This window comes from Stigmatopora argus, chromosome 1 (genome assembly GCF_051989625.1).
Source record: "Stigmatopora argus isolate UIUO_Sarg chromosome 1, RoL_Sarg_1.0, whole genome shotgun sequence".
Taxonomy (NCBI): Eukaryota; Metazoa; Chordata; class Actinopteri; order Syngnathiformes; family Syngnathidae; genus Stigmatopora; species Stigmatopora argus.
The window spans coordinates 13,466,954-13,482,836 of record NC_135387.1 but is presented as its reverse complement, the minus strand read 5'-3'; the positions used below and the strand labels follow the sequence as shown (position 1 = coordinate 13,482,836).

Below are 15,883 nucleotides of genomic sequence, written 5' to 3'. Positions count from 1 at the left end.
TCCATAGTATTAATTTGGCAAGTTGTGTTACATATTTTTCAACTGTCTACGCAGCATCACTATTTTCTTCTTCCTGGTCAGTTTCCCCAGCATTTCTTGAGTTGTCATAGTAATCGCCATTGAAAGCATGATTTTAACAGTAGGCAACCCAACATTTATCTTCAGAAAAACCATCTGGATCTCAATTCATTTTCAGTTGCAACCCTGAAAGCACCTTCGAGCACACACGTACATCTTTGACAATCGATTAAGAGGGATGCTTGTTTCATAGAAAGGACCACATATACTTCTATGACCACTGTGGGATCATAAAGGGGTCCTTTTAAGCACAGTTGAGAGTCGCCAATACTGAGGAACATTCATACAATCAAGATACAATGTTTCACTTTTTCTGTTCATTCTCATTCCGAGCAAGTTTAAAGTAATACACTGTACAAATTGAAATGCTTGAGTGAGAAATAAATGACATCTCTCAAATTAAGGTCAAGAATAAAAAAAGGAAATAATGTTATCCTAAGTGGAACGGATTCAGTCATTTTCTCGAACTATCCTAAATTTTTATCCAGTTGTTTTACCTAGCCACTCTGAGTTTACATCAATTCTTCCAACGAGAATTGTCAAGCGGGGGAAATGCTTTATAGTACATGGCTCATTAAACTGAGAGGCAACGTGAATGTTCACAAAGCGATGCAAACTGGCTTCATAAGGCATTAAGCATCTCTTTTCTGATGACGTGTACACATTAAAGAAGTGTACTGTACAAACCAGAAAAAAGTTATTTATCATGCTGTAACGTAATACCTTTCACACGAATAGTTCTGACATAATAATGTGATGTATCACGTTAAAACTTAATGAATTACACTTGCGGATTGGGTAAACAAAAAGCAATTCTTGCTAGTTCAAGTTACTTAATCAAGCCGCATTTAAGTATGTCTTATTGATTTATAAAAAAAAAAAAACCTTGGCATTATTATTATTAGTACTTCACTAGTAACGGTGAATCATAAGACAGAAAAGGCATTACCCAATACTGACCCTAACTAGAAGAAATTGCTCATTTTTGTTTAGCCAAATCTACTGTCAAACTTATTTTCTGGTGTGGCGACAATATAATTCTGTAACAAATATATTGCACTTTGAGGATAAAAATAATCTCACAATTAACAACAGTAAAAAGGAGAGCCATGCAGATGGCGGCGGGATCTTCGGAAGTGGATCGCTGTCGAGCACTATCTCTGAAAGTGGCGAAAGGTTGAACGTCCAGCGAACGAGGTTTTGGAAGTTACCTTGATCGCCCTGACTGCTGAACAAATGAAAATGTCGTCTTTTCTAAAAGGTGTTGTATCCAAGTCCTGCTTTTTTCGGTTGGCGTAGTAGTCTCCCGACAATCACTTTTCTCGTAAAACACAGACTCCTGCGTCGCACCGTTGCGTCACCATGGAGGTAACCACTTCCCACGAGTCCATCACCGGATCGTAACATTCAATACTGCTGAGAAGAGAGTTGCCGTCATATCTGCCAAAGTCAACAGAGACGACGAACAAATACAAAAAGTTACGTGAAATGACACAAAAAAGCCAAAAGAAAACAAAAAACACCGACAAGTGATATTACATTTCAACTTGATGAAATATTTGACGTCTGCAATTGTCAAAGAAAAGTCTTTGTGTTACGTCAAGTCTTTTCAAACACCATCTCTTAGTATTTTTGTATTTGTTGAGTTGAATTTTTTTCCCAGTTATTTGTTAGGGCACGGTTACTGCGAATAGTTTTGGTCATTGATAACTTGGCTGTGTATCACGTATATAGTGAGGTTTTTCTTGGAGTCGTGCGGAGTATGAGACACAAGAGCAGTCAGTCAAAGTAAATGCCAGTGTCCCCATAATTAGTCTCTTATTTTGCCCACCACATTTTATTTTTTCTTGTTATTATATGTTTTTTTCACTTGTGCGATTTGACTATTTACCAGAATGTCTGGAGAATGATATGACCACAATCATGATTGAAGAGTTAATTGAGAATTTGTGTATAATGTCAGTAAAGATTCTCCTGGAAAGGCAGCCTGTTCCTTACCCGGCGATGGCGTAGAGTCGCCCTCTCAGGACCGTCGCTCCGACGTAGCACCGAGGTGTGGTCATGCTTGCTACGGTGGTCCAAAAGTCTGTTCTGATGTTATAGACCTCAACAGAGTCCAAGTGCGAAACCCCATCGAAGCCTCCGACCACATATATGTGGTCGTTGAGCAGCGCAACGCCCGCTCCTGTAAAGGCAGAATATTCAGTTTTCACTTCATCTTGAATCTTTTTCTCTTTTCCTCAAACACCGACCAGAGCGTTTGGTGGCCATCGGCGTGACACTTGTCCAGTGGCCTGTGTGGGGGTCATACCGCTCCACTGAATTGAGTATATTCAGTCCATCATAGCCTCCTTCATAAAAAATATGAAGCAAAACATTAGGTGGAGGCTCGTGTGTAAAACAAATAGTGCATGAAGTGCGTCTGTACCAAGGCAGTATATCAGTCCGCTAGCCACCACTAGACCAGCGCCTTCACGAGCCGTCTGCATATCTCCAAGCATGCTCCACTGGTCAATGTTTGGGTCGTATCGCTCCATGCTGGTGTGGCGCCGACTGCCATCAAAGCCGCCGGCGACATATATCATGTCTGAGTCAAAAGCATACAAAAATGATGCTGCCATTCGATCGGGGAAACGAAAGGTTTTCTTCACGTAACACCTCACCTCCAAGTGTTGTGGCCCCGGCAAGGCCACGGCGCACATTCATGGTGGCCACAGTGTACCAAACCCCGTCTTCATCCGCCGTGTAGTCTAGACATTCAACTGAGCTGAGCCTGGAGCGCCCGTCGTAACCTCCAATCACATAAACTCGGTCGTGGAGAGACACCGTGGCAACGTAACGCCGTTTCCTTGCAATGTTCTGCAAATCGAGTTTGCTAATCAGTTAAGCGATCATCATGAACAAATGCTAGTTGATGAGTTATCATAAAATATTCCAATTTGTCAACCATGGTCTGAAAATTGAAACCATTGTTGCACGACTACTCACTGGAAGGAAGGTCCACTCCTGAGTTTTGGGATCGTACTTCTCAACAACGTCAATTGGCGATTGCTGGCTTCCGAAGCCGCCGATCACTAAAAGGACTTCTTTGGCACCTGAAAACAGAAGATAGGAGTAATACGGTGCTGGTAGCGAAGAGCAACTAAAAAGAAAACACCAACCTAATCTGGCTTGCGTACGCGGGCCTTGCATCTCGCTCCTCAACTCTGGTCTCAGGTGGAACTTCTTGGCTTCATCGACGAGGTCTCGGCAGGGTAGGCTACTGCGTATGAGTGGCTGAAACGGGATAAAACATACAAGATTATGACAGGCACAGGTCAACGCATTTGAAAACCTGTGTCACACCTCGGCATCGATGACGTCCGTGATGTAGCGGGGGGTCAGCAATGGCATCCGGACAAACTCCAGCATGTCGGGCAAATAAGGCTCTCTCTCTTTTCGGTTGTGTTTGACCCAGTTCAGCACAGCTTCGAATACGGGCTCCTCTGAATCCACCTACAAAATGGTTGGTTTCGATTGAACAAGTTTGGCTTCCCTAAAAAAAGAAATCCCTCTCTAGGTTTCAGCTGTTTTGCAATAGAATTATGATAATATACCTTTGGTCACCTTATTTTTCTTTACCTGGATTTCATCACATTTGATCAGCTTTTCAACTTCTGTCTGGCTCAGCAGCATGAACTCCTCGTGCTGAACCACCTCGGAGAAATGCTTCTGGGAAAAGATGTCAGCCGCCTGCATCAGGTCGAGGCAATTGTGCGTTTCGGCAAAGTCGCGGATGCCCAGGCAGTTAGTTGGATCGAGTTGGCTCTCCAAAAAATCACAACATGCTCTTTTCACCCCTGTGGAACAGAAAGATGTCATTGTAGAGACACATCTCACACGTACCGTACGTCATTTGGAATTGTACATACCTTTAAGTTGAAGTAAGCATGCTGCAGGGAGCAATTCTTGTACATTCTCCACGGTGACGAGCACCGTCTCCGTATAAACAAAGTCCAACAAAATCTCCATGGTCGAGGCTGTTAACCCCTGGATGTCCACAAAGGATTTGCCCTTTTCTGCAAGCTAACACAACATGTTGAGATGAAAAATATGATATTAGCTTGCATTTTGAATGCTTATATTACCTCACTGGTGAACATGGCACAGAAATAATCACTGCAGGCCGCTAAGACAATGCGGTGAGCGGGAAAATCCGTATTTTCCACCCTGAGCGTTATATCGCAAAGTGTGTTGCTCTTCCGGAGAGAATTCATAGCGTTAAGAATGGATTTGGCGTGGGAATTGGTCATGATGTCCTTGGGGGCCATGCTGTCTTGGGGGTCACTCAGCACTCTCAAACCACTCCAGGAATCTAAATGACAGTGAGAACAAAGTTAAAGTGAGCTTTTAGGACCGCTAATCTCAAACTGTGTAAACAATACTTGCTCACTGGATGTTGTTGAAAGCAAAACACATCATTTGAATTGGGAGAGCTGGGAATAAACAATCATGTTTGAATGCCATTGATTGGAAGAGACGACCACTCTTTTTGAGTGGGGGGGTTCAGTCATTGACTGAGTTAAGAATGGTACACAACATTTAAATTCAGCAAAGGTCTATCACTCCTGAGTAAGTGCGTATGTAATTCAACAATTGATGCGATTTTGCTCATTAAAAACACTGCCACAATATTTATGTTCAGGGGATACGTCTCTGCTGCCGATTGAGTTTATTGAGCGTGCTCTTAACATTGGGTTTCCTTGGATGTCACTGAAATGTAAACACGGCTCATGCAACTTACCGTTCAGACATTTGAATACTTTTTCCACCACTGTGAGGCAATAATTATTGCCACACATCAGTTAGCAGTGGCAGCTGAAGGCTAACGCCGACGCGGTACAACAGCTACAGAAATACAGCCATAGGAAGTCAGTCGACAGCCAGAAGACAAGACATGAAGCGACACAAACATGGGAGCAGCTCAAAAAGGTTCATAGTACCTGTCGCTGTGTTCAAGCTCCCTCAAAGCGTCAAGCTAAGTTGCTCTGCGAGCTGTTTTGCATCAAAATCCCCCTTTCCCGTTTTTGCTGTAATACAGCTGGGAACAATCAAGTCAGTCCATTTTGGATCGTGCCTATATTACGCACAGTATACATATCCAAAATATTGGCAGCGCTTTTTCTTCGTGTCCATTAGCGGGGAGCATTTGACGTTCAGGATTCATTAGCGCCCTCTAGAGATTGGAGTGTAAGCCACAGTCAGGGCTTCATTTATGGCAGTTTTTCTCTCTTTGATTTGTATTAGGGTGTATATTTATATAGAGAGACATACACATACTGTTTTTTTAAATTGTAGGTTAGCTTTTTACTTAAAACGTGAACGATACGTACGTACGTCGTACGTGCGCTCTCTCGAAGCACCAAGATGTCTTCCGTGCGCGCTCCCGCTGGCGTGTCCACTGAACTGCTATAGCAATGGTAAAGTAAACGCTCACTAAACACCTCAAAATTATTCGATCGTTTCTAAATGGTCATTTTCTGAATTTATTAGCCTGTCTTATATCCGAACCGTCGACGGTGGTATTATATAATTGCATTGACGCTTCCTGGTTTCGTTGTTTGGCCGCCGAGGATGGCTGTTAGCATGTAGCTACACCGCTTACGGGACTCAGGAGGGGCTTGCCCGCGGTTCGTTTCCGCTAACAACAAGAACTAGCAACGGGCCGATTTGTAATATTGTCATATATGTTGCTCGATTGAAAACTAATCAACAGCGGTGGCTTTCCCTCTTTGTTTGGCACACTTTTAGGAGTTGGAAAGGGTTTCGTCTAAAACGAGGTGAGTTGTTCGCAGCGGGGGACGAACGATCGACAGCTGGACTGTCAGCAATGGAAGCCGAGTTTCGGGAAATCGATGACAACAGGATTTGGAGCGCCATTTACCAGGTGGGTAAACGGGGGTTTTGACTCTAAATTATTGTTTAGGCGACCCATTATGATGGGTCAGAAGTAGCCTCAATTGAATTGAATGGAATGCTTTTATTGTCATTACACAACTATAATGTGTATATACATGTATAAATGTGCTCCTTAGAATGATCGCTGCCTGAAATTTGTAATGAACTGTTAATAAAAACACCGTAGAAGTGACCTTTGTATTGTTCCCCGCTTATGGCATTTATAAGGCTTGAAATGATTAAGAACACAGAAAAGAATAAAGTAATAATAGCCACTGCACAAAACGCTAATCAGCATGAGGTGGATTTCAACTTCAGTTTGTTTCAATCATGTTCACTTGCAAGCTTCTGTATTGTCGTAAAATTTCAGCTATACTTTTCTAAGTGTGAATCCAAATTTCTAACACAACGGCATTGTCCTTGTTCCTCAGGAGATCCGTCAACAGTCGTGTGAACTACCTTGCAAGGTGGCCAAACTACAAGAAAACAAGGGTCGGAACCGCTATCGAGATGTTAGTCCATGTAAGTTTCCTGCTCTGCATCTTTTAAATCTCTATTAAAAAGTTGAATCAGTTGGACCTCTTCTCCCCAGTTGACCACAGTAGAATATGCCTGCAGAAGAATGCAAATGACTACATTAATGCCAGCCTAATAACTGTAGAAGAGGCGCAGAGGAACTACATCCTTACTCAGGTAATCGGCTTTCTGGAATAAATCTGCATTGTTCTCCTCCTAACTAAAATGTAGGATGGAAGGAGACGTATTTGTTAGTTGTGGAGGTGTAGTTTAAATGCTACTTTTTCTAAAAATGTTTAGCCCATAGTCTGGTTTCAATTGTCCTTGTTAGTGTTTTATTCCATTTAGTAAATCTCACCCTGTTTTGGTTTAGTCCCTTAGATGCCAAGCATTTTAGATTTTATGCTTGTCTAAGACCATATTCTTTTAGTTAGTTAGTTGTAATATCTTAATGTTATTTTGGACATTTTAAAAGCGTCAACAACACATTTGCAGTGATCAATAGCTGTCCAGTATTCCTTTTTGCATATTAGCTAGTAATAATATTTCATTTACTGCTCTAAAATGAGCTCCATTTCTGTCCACTTAAAACCAACAACCTTGATTTTATGACCAGTGCAATGTTTCTACTGACTGGTCTTTGTTAGGAAATATTTTCTTTTTGTCGGTATTAGCCAACTAAAATATGTGCAGATTTTTTTTCCTAGTTGTTGTTTATCCATGTGGGCTTTATTCATGTCTCGTCTGCTTTTTGTCCATTGAAAAACTGAACATATTTTGCCTAGTTTTTGATAACAAACGATCACTAAAAGGGTGTTGAGTGTTCTTACCAAGTGGAAGTAATTCCACTTTTTAGGTGTTTAGGTCCATGATTACAAACCTTTGAAATTTGAGTCTGTGTCTTGGTACTGATTTATTTTTTACAAAAAAAGTATGTATTACTGCCACAGTTACCTACCCCATGGGTTAAATATCTATTTTGTGTGTGTGCATTTTATTTTATTTTTATTTTTAACATGTTTGCATGTAATCAGGGACCCCTACCCAACACCTGTGGCCACTTCTGGGAGATGGTATGGGAGCAACGGAGTTGCGGTGTTGTGATGCTCAACAGAGTGATTGAGAAAGGATCGGTAAGCAGGCGGTTCCGTGATGCGTCTTCCTCCGATTCACGCCCAAAAATAATTGATCGGTGGTCTGTAATAGGTCAAGTGCGCACAATATTGGCCCCACAGAGGAGAGAGGAACGCTATCTTTGAGGACACCAACTTCAAGCTCACCTTTGTTTCCGAAGACATCAAATCGTACTACACAGTTCGTCATCTAGAGCTGGAAAATCTCTCTGTAAGTTCCGCATGGCCACAAAGTGGAACATCACATTTGTCCTGTGCTCATTTTTGACCGACCTATTTTGCATTTGTGACATTTCCCCTCGCTAGACACTCGAGACTCGTGAAATTCTACATTTTCACTACACCACCTGGCCTGACTTTGGGGTGCCCGAGTCTCCGGCTTCCTTTCTTAATTTTTTGTTCAAAGTCCGGGAGTCGGGTTGTATGAATTCGGACCGGGGGCCAGTTGTGGTGCACTGCAGCGCTGGCATCGGACGCTCTGGGACCTTTTGCTTGGTGGACACCTGCCTATTACTGGTTTGTACTGAGCTAATACAAATCCAAACATTAGATTTCTTTTCTTTTTTTTTGAAATTAGGGGTGTCACTTTTCAATATTTTTAATGGTAAATAATTTCATTGATTAATCGACTAATCTGGAAATATTTTTTGCATTAGTTTACTGCTGATATTTATATTTATTTATATCGTCATGTCTCTTGTTTGTACTATGGCTGCAAACAATGAATATTTCCAAAAATGTTAAATTTAAAACTTAGATTTCATTACTGGTTGTGTCTCTAATATATCAGAAAAGTAGGTAAATATTGGCAAAATGATTGTTTTATAAACTAAAAGAATATGTTTGTGTTCTAATACTTTTGAACCGACTGACATTATCAAACTTCCTATTTAGTATATGAAAATATATGACCTCAATACATTTAGAATATTGGAAAAGGAACAATAGCATAATGATGAAAATTTATTTATGTAAGATTAAATAACAATTGTATTTAAATGTTTAAAAACAAACACATTGGAAGGATTTCCAATAATTGCAATTGCATTGTAGCTAAAAGTTTAATACACCTGAACTTTTCTTACTAATTTTACTGGACTGAAATTGATAGAAAAGTTGAAGCAGGTTTAACATGCAATGTATGTCGATTCACATTTAGGACCAATCTCCCCTAACACGCATGTACCTTTTGGCCTTTTTACATCATTTTATAAGACAAATGTGATAGTTTTGCTGCTATGTATGCCAAATTCATTTAATTTTTCCACACAGATGTCTCTCCGCAAGGACCCATCGTCGGTGCGTATCCGCGATGTTCTACTCGAGATGCGCCGCCATCGTATGGGCTTGATTCAGACAGCAGATCAACTTCGCTTCTCTTACCTTGCTGTCATCGAAGGTGCTAAATACCTCAAAGGAGATTTGTCATTACAGGCAAGGATTTTCCCCATCATTTTGCAGTGACATTGAGACACTTCATTTGATGATATTTTGAATATTGACCTGTATTTTGTATGTCTTAATAGGAATCATGGAGGGAGTTCTCTAATGAGGAAGATGATCCCCCTGAATTTACTCCTCCCCTTCCTCCTCCAAGAGACCCTAAAAATGGCAAAGTCGAGCCATTGTTTTTTCCTGATATTGATGAGGTTGTCAAATCGATTGAAATCCACAGCCTGGGGTAATTCCTTCTTATTGAATTTCATTGATTAATCATATAAATGGTGATTTTTTTTTTCAAGGGATGAGCGCATAGCACCAGATGAAACCATTAACCATAGCATTAACATCAACCTAAGATAAATATTTACTATTTAACAGTTACTTGATATCTAAAAAAATGGCTGTCAAAGATGATAGATTCTGCGAATAGGAAGTGGGTCGGATCGTGAGTTTGAACATGACTCATGAGGAAAGTTTTTGGGACTTTTTAGCCCTTTTTAAGGAACTAATACACACGCTCGCATTGCCAGTATGACATTACTTAATCACGTGTATTTCACGCAGGCCCGTAATAACTCAGAAAAAGGGATTGTATTTGAGTCCCAATGACAAAGATGGACATCCATTCCTAGGCACTGAACCCTTGGCAATGTTTTGGATGGTGAATCCTTATGGCACATTTCCTGTTTAGTTTATTCCGGAATTAAAGTAATTTCCCCCCAAATTTTAATAATTCATGTTAATTCAATGCACTTAATCAAGTTACCAATGTTAACCTGATAAAATGATTACCACATAAATAACTTAAAAGAATTCAAGTAATGCCTCCTTAAAATTTTCAGTTAGCTTGACCAACAGGAATTCTTATTTCATTTTATATACATTCATGCTGTAACATATTAAGCAGTTGAATGGTTTCTCATTTGTAATTTCAAACTGGAGACCACATTCAAACTGCCAAGCCTTCAATGAGGTCACCCTTGATGTGTTACAATATCTTTTAGGATTGCTGTCCTATGTCTAAGGTGCTCTTCAAGCATCTGCTTTCCTCGCGCAGGTCGTCTGAAGACACTGAGGTGCGAAGAAGAACGACAGTCAACCCACAACCTCCTCCTGGTGGTAACGAAGACACCCTAGGTCCAATCCCCAAAGCTGAAAACAAAGCCCAGCCTCAACAGGATGTGGAACGAACGGAGGCCACCATCCAGCAGCCAGTGGTAGCCCCTACCGAGCCTGACAGTTGGTCTCCCCTTCTGGCCAACATGTGCCTGTGCACAGGGCTGGCGCTGAGTGCTTATGTTTGCTATCGAGCCTTTTACCACTGATGTCTTCTCCTCCTTTCCCTCTTTCTCCTTCTCTCCCTCCACTGACTAGCTTGGCCAAATGTTAGTCTTGAAAACTCAGGGTCTTTTCAAGGTATCACGTCCCCGATTACATACGTCATCTTAAACACACAACACAGCGCCGTTCCTACAAAGCGCCTTAGAAATGGTGAGATAAGAACCACAGCCTATATTATGGGAAGGTGCACGTATTTTTTTACAGCACGTGGTCGTGAATGAGAGGCACTCTTGTTACCTTAAATGCGATAATTGGAGTTCAAAATTCAAAAAGGAAATTATGGTGGAATGGTCAATTTCAAGTTAGACATATCAGTGTGACTCTATAGACTTGCTAATTGGACATTAAATATTGCTGAAAATAATTATCTTTACTGATCTGAGTCAAGAAATGTAAAAAAAAAGGCTCCTGTGACTTCATATGCTGTTGAGTAACCTACAACAGTCCTTTCAATATAGCCATGCAAATGTATAATTGTAGAAAGATTTTTAAAAAAGGCATTTAGAATGATGAGGAAACAAAAAATAGTGTTTGACAAAGGTTGGCACCCAAGGCCTTTTCACACTTCATTTATCAACACACGCCTCGTTTGCTCACCTTCAGGCTTGATGCACTTCATGTTTGTGAAACATTCTTTACCGTTTCACTTTCAGTCAGTCTATGAGCTCAGTGGTTGATGAAATGTCAATTGTTAGTTGCAGCAATAACACAAAGGCAGATTATGATAAAAGCGTAATGAAGGAATTAGACATCGCACATGACGTCAGGAAGGCAAATCCAAAAAGTAAAGGGGCTGAAAAATGTTTTCCGAGTGCCCACAGCAATTAATCATCTCTAGCAGAATGTTCAAAACATGACCTCTTGTACGTAATTGTCTTCATCTGCCTCAATGGTAAAATCAAAATTGAGTAACTCCTGGATTCAAATAAAAACAACTAGACAGGGCCGACTCACAACAATATGTTGGAATGAGTGAACATGGAAAAGGAAGCGTTGCTGTTTGGTCAGCGTTTATGTGAGTGAAGTCAGTGAATGTATGGATTCTCCTCCCAACATACATGAGAGGTGAAGCATTAAAAGGCGAAGAACTGCGACTGGACATTACATATTTGGATATGTATGTTTTTTGTATGCAACCCTTGAAGGTGAAACTTTGGACTCTGCTGTGCTGGATAATGTAACATCCATTTTTCTGTATCAAAGCAGTGGTCTTTGACTGACAGTTGGGTATAGTGTGGTTCCAGTGTTTGAGAATGGAGAGAATTTGTCACCATTTTGAACCTTTATTTTATTTTATGTATAATATTTTTTTTTAAACAAGAAATCTTTTCACATTAGAGGGACAAATGTTAAGCAGGTATTTTTATGTTCATCACTTTCTGTGGCATATGCATACTCCCATTGTTGCCAATATTACAATTATAGGGCAGATGAGTGGTTTCTAGATGTGACTGCAAATTAAAAGTAACCAGTGCAGGGTGTACTCCCTCCCCCACTAAAATACAATGGGATAAACTCACCCATTACTCTGAGGAAAAAAAAAACACTAAAGAAAAATGGAGAAAGATTGTAACTAGTGTAGATTATTTTTCACAGCAGTAGGAGAGGGAACATAAACAGCCAACTATTTGCCAGCAACATAAACCGCCGTTTCTCTTTGAACAGTGAACCGAGGCTTAAGAACAAACCTAACACCAGCACAGAGAAACAAAACAAAACAACAACAAAATACACTGTAGTGTTTGTAGGACACCGTCGCCCTGAGCTGGAAATGCTGTTTTGAATGCATATGTTGACTTTTAGCATGCTGGTTTTGTAAATCAGCAGGTGAGCTGTAGAGTGAGTAAATGCTGCAAGCATTCAACAAATGAGTCAGTCAGTCGGCCGTCAGGTTTTTTTTTTACATTTTGAATGTATAATTGTCCTACTGATGGACAAACTCTGACTATATATATTTCATATCAGGATTTGCTGTGCTGACTTCGTTTTTGCTTTTGAGCAAGGGATTCAACATCAGCACCATGTTCTCCTGTTTTCCATGCTGAGCTTAAAAATGTATTTTATTATTTACATGTTGGCCTTTTCAAATAAACAAATATACGATGGATTTGTTGGGTCCTTTTTTTGATTTGATTTATGTTCTTCACATAATCCACAAAGTATAAATGAAAAGAGAAGAAAATATTTTTAAGATGTATTCCTGGTCCATTTTCCAGGTCGGTCCACCTGTGTGGAGTTTGCATGTTCTCCCTGGGCCTGCGTGGGTTTCTCCGGGTACTCCGATTTCCTCCCACATTCCAAAGACATGCATGGTAGGCTGATTGGACACTCTTAATTGCCCCTAGGTATGGGTGTGACCGTGAATGGTTGTTTGTCTCCTTGTTCCCTGCGATTGGCTGGCCACTAATTCAGGATGTCCCCCCCCCTCCCCTATCGCCCGAAGTCAGCTGGGATAGGCTCCAGCACCCCCCGTGACCCTAGTGAGTATAAAGCGGTTCAGAAAATGAGATGAGATATTTATTTACAGGCTATGTATTTCGCAATTTTGGGGAACGTGTCTACTAATTATCGCAGAGTGGCGCTGTTGCGCTTTAATCTCTGCTCACATCCTGTTTCTTTATTGTGTCTGCTGGGTTTGTTCTCTTTGTTTATTTACAATGAAGATCAGTTATGAACTTTCGTCTCCTTGCGTAACAATTACAAGCACACATATATAGCAGTGAGAAAAATGACAGCATTCCTTTTTAATACAAAATATATACTCCCCACTTGACAAATGTGCCTTCCCAAAATGTGATCATAGTCGACCCCCACCCCCTTACTCTTGTGGGGTGCTAGAGGTTGGGCAATCTACAACTTCCTGTTTGGGAAATAAGAGGTAGACACTGGTACATGCTGTACAGGAATGCAATTCAAACATTGTGAGTAATAGTACTCGCAACCAGCCCTCTGCTGACGTCAAGCCTGCAAGATTGTACAAGCTGAACTTATCTGCAGTAGGAAAACTACAATCAAGGTGTGACCAGGGGCCGGAAGTCAGCTGAAAGCCACGACGTGCTTGTCACTGTGTTCGACCTTTGCATAGATTTGGACTTTTCACTCTGTGATCAAACACGCTTGTTTGGGGGCTTGTGAGAAAGGGCCAGTGTGATTGTTTTTAACACACAAAAAAGTCAAAAGTATCCAAAGTGCATTGAGGATTATAAATGGGAACAGTGCTGACTTTGCAGTCCCCATCTAGCAAACGGGGGTGTCTCCCCCTTCCCTCGCCTGCCCTCTTGACTCCTCCGCACTCCCAATGTCCCGAGCTGTTTAGTTATTAACCTGGAACTTCCCACTTGGTTTTGAGGGAAGGAGGGAGGGAGGGACGGACGATGTACGACTACTCCGAAGGCCTCTGTTCTTTTCATTGGAAGATGAAGGGATCAGGAAATTCCTGTATGTAACAGAAGCCTTTCCAAGTGTGACTGTGCAAAGTGAGTCACTACTCGTTTACGTTACTGTGGAAGTACAATTTTAACAGGAAGTCAGTCCACTGTCATGTGTGGCATGTGTCTTCATGCCCTACGCTGCTTATTTCAACATTTCATCAGACAAAAACAGACAGTTTATTGATGAGAGACAACTGACGCCCTCTCTTTCTTGGCTGTTTTTTTTCTTCCTGCATTTTGCACTGCTTCTTTCAAATCCAAACTGTTAAGTTTTTTCTCCAGGAAACACAAATGTCTCTGGCGAGCCTTCATGTTTTTGGCATGATTCCTCCTTCAAAACTAGTTTCGATCAACATGGGATTTAAGGGATTTTCTTCCTGTCCAAGAGGAGTCAGATGCTTACGGATTTGGGAACAACGCAGGTTATCCTGCTACAAATGTAGCTTCTACTCACGCAGTAGTAAATCGAACAACCCTATACGATCGCATGCAAGAATCCAATGAAAAGTTAGCATCAACATGATTGGAATGTCTGAGTGTGTCTTCAACTAATGTTCAACTATAAAACGGGATTCCTTGACCTACAACGACCCGTGCAGTCCACACCCAACTAAACACATTCTCTCTTAAACCCCAAAGATAAAAAACCAATATGCCTTTTAGAAGCACACATAAGAGAGAAACAAGAAAACAATGCAAATGTATGAATGAGAAGCCATCAATCAACACACAAACACTTACCTTAATCTGGTGACCCTTTTGAGGTTAGGCCAACCTCTAACCTGTTCAGCTATTTGAGTTCAATATTGTCTATATTAACGCATCGCTACTATGAAGATTCAGAGAGCTATTTTTTGTCCTGATGAATTATTGTGGTATTTATCCCCCCAAAAAAGCAGCTGGACAAAAGGGTTTCTGGGGACAGAGGAAAATGAAGAACAAAAAAGAAAAGAAGGAAGGGCGATTCAAAATAAACATCCTTAAATATGTGTATATGCTACCTAATACAAGTAGCATTGCTTTCTACATTTACTGAAGGGTCACCATTTGGGGTTGTGACAAGGCAGCACCTCAGAAAGACAGTGGGAGGTGAAAAAAGGTCCACGGGAGCAGAGGTGTGACCCCCACGCCGGACATAGAAGCCGCCCACATGACTACCAATGTCCATAAAGCCACAATCACTATTGATAAAAGCAAGACTGGAACTCTAAACAAATTGCAAAATAAACAAATGAAAAACAATCATACCTAAGACAATCAATAGTGACTTGAAAGGTAAGTTTAAATTGGTCACTCAATGAATTTTGGCACAATATACCACAATTTACTTGTCTCTTGGTCTCTAAGAACAGTCAAAGTCATGGTTGGTCTTCACTGAAGATGAAGATTATATTCTTGTGAATGTAGATATGTAGTCGCTCGACTTGCGTTCAGATAGTATCTATTCTATATCTGGTAATCTTCAAGTGAAAGTGGTATCTTGTATCTCAGAAAAAAACCCTCCTTAGTCAAGCCACTGTATCTGAGTGCACTACTGAAACTTATGTTACTTTGAGTTTATCCTCCTAAAAAATAACTACAGCGGTACCTCTACATACGAGCTTAATTCGTTCCGGGACTGAGCTCGTATGTCGATCTTCTCGTAACTCGAGCAAACGTTTCCCATTGAAATGAACTAAAAACAAATTAATTCCTTCCAACACTCTGAAAAAACACCCCCCAAAAAGATATTGGATTGGATTTTTTTTTTTAATTTCTTCTAATTCGCCAACAATTAACAAAGTAACACATAACTAGTGGTTTAATAGTAATAAAATGTGTTTAATAGAACTCAAATTAGACACATTTCGCGGAGGATACACAGACGGACATAGAAGCAGGCGAGGGGGGTTTCGTTGGGACTTTATCCACGGCAACGCACTCGTAACCGAACAAACAAATTTAAATTAACTTGGATTAATATATACAGACACACTCAAACATACGTTTAATGTAACTTTCCAC

At 40.7% G+C, this 15,883-nt stretch overlaps 2 protein-coding genes across 4 annotated transcripts; one reads left to right on the top strand and one right to left on the bottom strand.

Annotated features, from left to right (window-relative positions):
* Positions 1-380: 380 nt before the first annotated feature.
* Positions 381-5,309, bottom strand: klhl12 (kelch-like family member 12). Of its 3 annotated transcripts, XM_077598404.1 has the most exons (13): positions 5,061-5,306; positions 4,862-4,965; positions 4,206-4,432; positions 3,990-4,143; positions 3,700-3,917; positions 3,424-3,573; positions 3,240-3,354; positions 3,067-3,173; positions 2,742-2,937; positions 2,507-2,665; positions 2,331-2,429; positions 2,077-2,263; positions 381-1,518 (listed from the first exon to the last, which is right to left on the bottom strand). In XM_077598404.1, exons 2-13 carry the CDS (start codon positions 4,917-4,919, stop codon positions 1,392-1,394), a joined length of 1,797 nt encoding a protein of 598 aa, XP_077454530.1. In that variant the 5' UTR covers positions 4,920-4,965; positions 5,061-5,306; the 3' UTR covers positions 381-1,391. The 3 variants fall into 3 exon arrangements, with proteins under 3 accessions (XP_077454530.1, XP_077454520.1, XP_077454538.1); XM_077598394.1 differs by having other exon boundaries at positions 3,067-3,354; positions 5,061-5,309; XM_077598412.1 differs by lacking the exon at positions 4,862-4,965 and having other exon boundaries at positions 3,067-3,354.
* A 355-nt stretch (positions 5,310-5,664) lies between these two features.
* ptpn1 (protein tyrosine phosphatase non-receptor type 1) lies at positions 5,665-12,555 on the top strand. The gene is made up of 9 exons (XM_077598438.1): positions 5,665-6,004; positions 6,447-6,537; positions 6,608-6,708; positions 7,566-7,664; positions 7,738-7,875; positions 7,971-8,180; positions 8,937-9,098; positions 9,191-9,345; positions 10,165-12,555. The coding sequence occupies exons 1-9, from the start codon at positions 5,948-5,950 to the stop codon at positions 10,430-10,432; spliced, it is 1,281 nt and encodes a 426-aa protein (XP_077454564.1). The 5' UTR covers positions 5,665-5,947; the 3' UTR covers positions 10,433-12,555.
* Positions 12,556-15,883: the final 3,328 nt, after the last annotated feature.

Bases quoted from the DNA above. Each gene is read 5' to 3' on its own strand.
- klhl12 (XM_077598394.1), bottom strand. From the start codon at position 4,919: ATGTGTGGCAATAATTATTGCCTCACAGTGGTGGAAAAAGTATTCAAA. The intron at 4,144-4,205 runs GTAATATAAGCA...ATGTTGTGTTAG, and splicing joins GTGCCATGTTCACCAGTGAG to CTTGCAGAAAAGGGCAAATC. The intron at 3,574-3,699 runs GTAAAGAAAAAT...ACCATTTTGTAG, and splicing joins TCAAATGTGATGAAATCCAG to GTGGATTCAGAGGAGCCCGT.
- ptpn1 (XM_077598438.1), top strand. From the start codon at position 5,948: ATGGAAGCCGAGTTTCGGGAAATCGATGACAACAGGATTTGGAGCGCC. The intron at 9,099-9,190 runs GCAAGGATTTTC...ATGTCTTAATAG, and splicing joins AAGGAGATTTGTCATTACAG to GAATCATGGAGGGAGTTCTC. The intron at 9,346-10,164 runs GTAATTCCTTCT...TTCCTCGCGCAG, and splicing joins ATTGAAATCCACAGCCTGGG to GTCGTCTGAAGACACTGAGG.